Below are 7,794 nucleotides of genomic sequence, written 5' to 3' on the forward strand. Positions count from 1 at the left end.
CAACAAATTGGTGTCAATATTTGCAGATATTCATGACAGATCAAAATTTTTATAAAAAATAAGGATGAGACAATAAAACATCTCGTCAGCACACAACAGGATTTTTCACTTATACCAAACGTTTAAATAAACTAGAAGCCAGGCTGATATAATACTGTACTATGAAAGTAAAATAAAGAAATCGTAGGTGATATTTCCTTAATAAAAATAATAAGTTGGCAAACTTATTAATTTTATTAAGGAAATATCACTTCCATAAAGCTTGAGGTCTCGTCCATCATTTGAAGTGAGTTGATTCATTTAATAACAATAAATGTGTCTGTACAATTAGTATTCTACAAGTATTTGTTACTTTAATACTTGTCTTTATATAATTATTTATTTTGCTGTCTCACACACATCACAATTGTCGCCCGTCCTCCTGCCATGTTCGGTATGGAGCCATGTTAGGATTTAATATAAACTTTCATTATGATGCTTTAATGTTCCAGATGTTCTCTGTCTTTGTTTGTTTAAAGTGACAATAAGAAATTAGCTGTTTTGATTTATACACAGTCAGAAAAATGCTTGTACATGTTAGACTGTGGTGCTTTATTCCCAGTACAGTGTGAAATACAAGCAGAGGTATTGAATCCATTAAACGATCGAGCTGAGAAACATTTGAAGAAGGAAGCTGCGCAAAATGAAGTCCTGAAAAAGAATCCAACATTTCTGAAGAGGTCAGGCTCTGTGGTGGTGAAGGACCCATCGGTGACGTCTGGAGTCACACATGAACTGAGGCACAAGAATTCACACTCATGATCCTGCTGCTGTCAGTGAATTCCTTTTTTAGAAATCAAAATGAATTGAGCTGTAGAAATATTGTGTGAATTATACTTCCCTGAATATTAGCAGAAAGAAAACTGTCACGTCGTTTCTGCTGAAGACTAACTAGAAAAAACAGTTTTGTGTTTGTACATAAAACAAAGTCAGTAATAAACAAATTTCATCAATAAATATTATTTTTAATGTCAATTTAAGGGTTTTATAAATGAACAAGTAAACGTCACTGATCTTTAGGACTTTAAACTCTGCAGCAGGTTTGAGTTTCTAAAGTCAGTTTTTAGATATGACGCCTTGAAACTAAACCATTAAGTATTTTTCAGCCGCTCATCACGGTTTGCACACGTTCACAGTAAAATGTCCTCTTCATATTTATGTGAATTCCAGTGGAGGTAAAAAAAAAAAACAGGTTCTCCTGCTTCATTGAAAAACTAAATGTTTTTTTTAACATTTCTTCTAATCTGTGATTTATTTCCCTTCAATATGATAAAAATATAAGAATCTGTGGAGGAAATCACTGAAGTGCCTGTGACGAGGGGAAGAAAGAGACGTTGCTTCATGTTAAAAGGAGTCACAAGTAGGGCTACAACTGATAATTATTTTCATTATGGATTAATATACAATACAATAGGTATTGTCTCAATTAATCGACTGGTAAAGATGTCGATCAGTGTTTCCCAAAGGAGATGTCCTCATATGTCTTTTGTCCACAACCCAAATTTATTCAGTTTACTGTCACAGAGGAGGAAAATATTCACATTTCAGTAGCTGGAATCAGAGAATTTAGATGTTTTTCTTTAAAAAAGCTTCAAAAGCTTCAAAATTGTTGGCGATTAATTTGACCAACTAAACGGTTCATGAACTAATGTTTGCAGCTGTAGTTGTGGACAAAAGAAGACATTTGAGGCTGTTGCTTTGGGAAACACTGATCAACTTTTTTCACAGTTGTCTGGACCCAACAACTACAACCCAACAAAAATAATTGTTAGTTGCAGCGAATCAGCTTTATTGGCCAAGTATGTGTATTCCAGCCCAAAATATATTCTAAAACCAAACTAACCAGCTCTGGTTAGGGCTGCAATGATTAGTCAATTGATTAATTGTTAACTATTAAATTATCGCCAACTATTTTGATAATCAATTAATCACTGAGTCCTTTTTTAAATCATGAACATTAAAATTCTCTGATTCCAGCTTCTCAAATGTGAATATTCTTTGCTCCTCTGTGACAATAAACTGAATATATGAATAGAAACTAGGGCTGCAAATAACAGTTATTTTCATTATCGATTAATCTGTCGATTAGTTTCTCAATTATTTGTTTGGTCCAGAAAATAGAGAAAAATGTGGATCAGTGTTTCCTAAAGCCCGAGGTGACGTCATCAAACGTCTTGTTTTGTCCACAACCCAAATTTATTCAGTTTACAGTCACAGGGAAGGAAAGATACTACAAATATTCACATTTGAGAAGCTGGAATCAGAGAATTTTAATGTTTTTCTTTATAAAAAAAACAAACAAAAAAAAGGACTTACAGTGATTAATCCATTATCAAAATACCTGGTGATTAATTTATTAATTGACAACTAATCGATTAATAGTTGCAGCTCTTGTCACAAGCAGAACAAGTTGGGAGTCGCTGGTCTGGTTAAACTGATTAGCAGTAGTGGAATGTAACCAAATACAGATTTAAAGAGGTGGTATTCTGCTAATTTTCAGGTTCCTCATCTTATTTAGAGTTTGTCCAGTAGAGTAAATTACATGAGTCTGTTTACTTTTAATGGACACATGTAACATGTTTTATACTTTCTGTGAATATAATCCTATTAATCTTATTTCCATCCTGTACAGACATCTTATTTTGAAAACCGGACGTTGTCACATGTGTTTCCTCCTCGCGCTAAATCCATCCAGTCCGACCCGGTTTGATAAATAATGTTGTAACATGAAGACTTCACAGCCTCTCTTCATACTAAAGAGACAAACTGACAGGATAAAGTCTCTAACCTGCCTGTCAGCTCGCTCTGGGCCGCTTCACTTACCGTAAAGGCTTGAATACGTGCGCACTCCAAATGTAGGCGGGGCTAGTTTCACCTCCTTCTCACAGAGGAGAGACAGAAACACTCAAAGCGGTTCTTTTCTAAGAAGTCAGCCACAGATGGAGCGGATGTGCTGGAGACAGTTCAGCAGAACAATTTTAAATGCTTCCACGCTGCCGTCATGGCAACTGAATTGTTCGGTAATTTTAATTCGGCCTTTTTGACTCAGGCCGAACACCGCTCTTTTTTTGTTTGCTATTTTCGGCCGATTAATTTCAGGGGCCGAACATTCGGTGCATCCCTAGTGTACACTTTAATCATAATATCTTCAGTGTTTCACCGTGCCGTTCTTCAACCCCCCCCAACTATCCCTTTTACTTTTAACAGTATTATTAGTCTGATATGTTTTACTGAAGTTATGGATCTGAATACTTCATCCACCGCTGCTAATTAGTTTGCTTCCTTTAAACGGAGTGCGGATCCTAACGCAGCGTCTGTCGTTCTGCTGTGAAGCTCAGAAATCAGGAAAACCAACCGTTTGAATCAACAGACATCAGACAGGAAGTGTAAAATGTTGAGATGCTTTTTTTTAATTCCCAGACTCTGTCGCTTCCTGTCCGAGGAGTTCACCCCGCCACGCACACTAATTTACCCCCAACATGCACTCACACACTCTTTCACTCGCTCACACACTCGTCATAAACAAGGTACTGGACACAACTTTGCATTTAAAGGTACACTGTGTAGTTTTAAGAAGAAATTTCAAGCTTCACGTTTAACATCTGGGATCCCTGTTCCTATTAGAGCGCGTTTATTAGAATTAATAATCTGGGTTTGATATTTAAGTCGAAATGTTCTTCCTAAAAAAAACGCACAGAACCGCAGGAAGTGGGTGTTGTTTTTTTTCGGTGACGGGGCTCCTGAAGGAAGCGGGAGGCCTCTCGTTCTCTCGTGCAGGTTTTACTCAGTGAAACAAAACAAGTCCTTCGAGTTATAAATGATCCAAATGATGAGCTCTTCTCCTCCAACCTGGAACACAGAGAGAGAAAGGAAATGAAAGTGAGACAAAAACAAACCCCGCAGGCGTCCATTAGGGCGCCACGACTCTGAAGCACAAGTTATACGTCGACGAACACTCCCTCCAAAAAATGCAACTACATGTTGTTGCAGGGCTGCACGATTACGGATAATCACCATTATTCACTGATTTTAGGGTTTAATTTAAATAAAGTGTACAAATCTTTGCATCAACATAAGGCTGATAACATGAAACTGGAGGAAAGACAGCGGCTGTGTCGCGGTTTTGTCCGGCGTCGACTCACACTGACGTGTTTCAGCAGCGGAGCGTTCAGCCTGCACGTTAACGTGTTGTTAATTTGCTATTTTGTGTGCTTCAACTTCAGAACAGCTTTCTGTAGCTCTCTGCAGGTAAACGTTACATATCCACATGGAGCATTTCAGAATAAAAGCATTTTCCTGCCTGACTTGTTCAGATTTTGCTTATTTGTTCAGCCGTCCTTGATTTTTGTGCTTACACTACGGTAAAGTAGCTACATTAGTTAAATGGTTTATTTTTTTTGTTAGTTTTAACTGTGTTTATTGTTGATGTGCGATCGGGAGTCTGCAAAGAGTGTTTTATTTTGAAAATCGACCGGATTCTCTATGCTGTTCCGTGTCTGACTTCCTGCCTGCTTCATCTGCTCTGTGCTGCTCGACACGGCTTCTGTCAAAAATAGGTTGGCAGTGAATACTGAACTTCAGCAAAACTTTAATCGCAAATTGAATCTTAATCACAATATCTGGCAGAAAAGTTGCGTTAAGATTTTCTCCCCAAATTGTTCAGTCTTAGCTTCTTCCTATGGCTTCTACTCTGCTTACCAGCAACGCGGTTTTGTCCGGGCTGCATCTCCCACAGGGAGCCTTTCAGAATCAGAGCGTTTCGCCTGATTTTGCTGACATGTTCAGATTTTGTTGATTTGGTTTCAGTGTTTGCTTTTTGTGCTTCTTCTATGACTAAGTAGACGACGACGTCTGTTCTGTGTTTTTTGTTGATTTATGATCGGGAGCATGCACGGGGCGTTTTACGCATTTTAAACGGCGATATCGCATTCGATCATGTCCATTTAAACGTGGGAAGCTAAAATCGTAATCGCGATCAATATTCGAATAAATGTGCAGCCATCTGTTGCGGCAATGCAGACAGCATGAACTGCGATTGGTCGGCTCGGTGGCATCGCATCTCCGACATGGTCCTCCTGTCTCAACCGGTTCGAGGCTCGTACACACCATCTCCTCTGACGCCTCCTCTCGTTTCTGCATTTGTGTAATTTCACTAAAACTGCTGTTGAACACTGATCAGCTCCAACATGATCTGCTCACTTTCCGTCGGCCTACACCAATGAAGAAGAAGAAACCCCCACAGTGGAGCGTAGAAACCCCACCGCCAACTACTGCTTTGGAGCTCAAGCACAAATGCTTATGACGGCACGTAGCCTACGCCATCGGCTGCGGCGTGAACTCGATGCAGAATTAGAAACTGGCCTCGACACGTCAACCACATCCAGGAGGGGGTGGAGCATCTGGTCACGGAAACGCCTCTTTTTAAAGAAAAAGGCTCCAGGATTCGATTACGCTTCATGCATCTCAGCCAAAAGCAGCAGAAGCATTCTGCACATGGCTAACTTTAGTAACATAAATGTGAACTGCTGTCTGAGAGAGAGAGAGAGGTGAACTATTTAGCAAGTAAAGTCACATTTAGAGAAAGCGCTTTAAAAAATAAGAAAAATCGGTCCATGATATAAAAAACTGCATCTGTGTCCCACCTTAGCACACGCACTTCTCCCAGAATCGCCTCTGATTAGCTGAGCTCGCCGTTATCTTCATGGCTGCGGACGTTAGCTCCAACGGCTAACGTGGTTCCTCAAATTAGTTGTGCATTTTTGTAGATTTCACCCACAGCGTGCGTTTTGTCCAGTTCGTGCATCACAGAAAGTTCATAAAATCCAAGATGTGCCCAGATATCTGCTATCAACATACCACCCGCTGGCTTCCTCTGCCACATCTCCAAACATGAAAAGCGTGTTAGCCGTTACGCTGCAACATCGCTTAACAACTTCATTATCCATCAACTATCATCGTTGGTGGGCTTTAGTGCTGCAAACTCCTGATCGTGTTCCGTCACTGCAGCGATGCAGAATCATCCACACTAGTGCTGCACCATTTGGAGAAACAGTCATATTGTGATTCGACTATAATGGAACAAATGGTACTCCGAGTCTACTTGCTTATCAAGGAAAATGCACAAAATACTGACGTTTTGAAATGTGTAAAACGATAAACAATATTTATAACAGTAACTGTCAAAATGGAACTAAGGGAGCGAGTTGCTCTACGGAGGAGGCGGCTCGGAGCAAATACTGGCCCACTGGCGTCCTGGATCTGCTGGATGGATAAATCGTGGCGGTGATGGCGCAGTGGATAAGATGTGGCCTACTATTTTACCACTAGTTGAATATTAAATCCACTTAAAGCCGTTTCATTTCTGTGGGTTTTTATTTATTCATTAAATCCTTGAGCTCTGCAGTGGTCTTTAATGTGTTGTCAATAATCATATTGTTCATCATTTGGAAGTTTACTGTAGTAGATCAAACCTTTTTAACGTTCCGCCCCATCCAGCCTGTGATTGGTTGGTTAACGAGAAAGCGAAACTTACAGCCGCGTTTCTGAAAAGTTGAACAACAAAAGGTGTTTAAACGTTAAATGGCCAGCGAGTCAAACCCAAACTTTACTTATCTTCTCCCTGTTTTCTGCTGTCTTAACGCTTCAGCTGCTGCAGCGTCTGTCTCAGAGCGACCGGCGTTTCTCTCGGTCCGACTGTGTTTTGAACGATTAGCGGCGGGGGGGTCACGGTAGGTTGTTAGTATTAAAAGTTACTGGCACACTGCTCTTAAATCATTTTTCTGATTGCACGTAGGCCTACATATGTGCAGAGCCACATGCGAGAGCGCGGTGTGGGCGGGGATAATGAGCAGACTGCAGCACGCACACACTTTTCGCGGTTATGTCATCGCACATGACGACATCGGGATTAGATTAATTGTGCAGCCCTAATCCACACCGTCATCACGACGCATCTGTGGCTCCACCCACACTCCTACGTTTTCATTTTAAATCTCAGACCTTCTGCTACGTCTCCGCCTCCCGTCCAGACTAAATCGGCGAATCCGAACACCTAAAACGTTTAAGTTTGAAACGGCGCCGACCCTGTTCTGGTTTTAAACTCCGGGGTTGTGCGTTAGTGCAGACAGGTGAAAACCATCACTCAGACGTGATTTTGTAAATTAACTTTGACTGCAGGACTACTGAAGTACTCGTTTTCGCCTGGACCCCTGTCAGTAACACGTTCTGTGAGAGACGACGCTTCCTCTAACGTTCTCTTTGTTCCTACTGAAGCATCGCCCCGACTGAAACAGCCCTCGGGCGAACTGACCTGAGTGTCATGGCTGCTCCTCGTTTCCAGCGCTGGGCGTTCGGTTTGCGGATTTGACTCCTCAGCTGTTCGATGAGTTCGGGGTTCTGCTGCTGCATCTGCTGAGCAAACTGCTGACCTCTGCGACACACAGCAAAAAACACCCGTTAACAGCCTCCCGACAACAACGCAGACAGTCACGTGTCGACGTGAAGGCTGGGAACATCAAGTGAGAACTCGCAGCTCGAAATGAACCTGCGTGGGTCTAAATCAAACTCCGCTGGGGTACGTACGCCTGGATGAGTCCTGATAAATCTCCGGTTGCAGCAGGTCCAGCAGCTGCAGCAGGTCCAGCAGCTCCAGGGGCCGCCGCACTTCCTCCTCCTAGTCCTGCTCCTAGTCCTCCTAGTCCTCCCAGTCCTCCCAGTCCCGCTCCTAGTCCTGCTCCTCCTCCTCCTGCTGCTCCT

The 7,794-nt window shown here is 41.7% G+C and overlaps 1 protein-coding gene across 1 annotated transcript in view; it reads right to left on the reverse strand.

The window, feature by feature from the left end:
- Positions 1-3,426: 3,426 nt before the first annotated feature.
- The window catches only part of LOC119888460 (short stature homeobox protein 2-like), a 5,246-nt gene continuing 878 nt past the window's right edge, over positions 3,427-7,794 (reverse strand). Inside the window, exons 2-4 of the mRNA XM_038699015.1 lie at positions 7,621-7,792; positions 7,349-7,468; positions 3,427-3,888 (exon numbers count right to left, since the gene is read on the reverse strand). Of these exons, the coding sequence (XP_038554943.1) occupies positions 3,720-3,888; positions 7,349-7,468; positions 7,621-7,792 (461 nt within the window). The 3' untranslated portion in view covers positions 3,427-3,719. The remainder of the gene's footprint in view (positions 3,889-7,348; positions 7,469-7,620; positions 7,793-7,794) is intronic.

Source organism: Micropterus salmoides, unplaced genomic scaffold, assembly GCF_014851395.1.
Source record: "Micropterus salmoides isolate LMB-PRFRI ecotype aquatic unplaced genomic scaffold, ASM1485139v1 Ms_hic_scaffold_5, whole genome shotgun sequence".
Classification (NCBI taxonomy): Eukaryota; Metazoa; Chordata; class Actinopteri; order Centrarchiformes; family Centrarchidae; genus Micropterus; species Micropterus salmoides.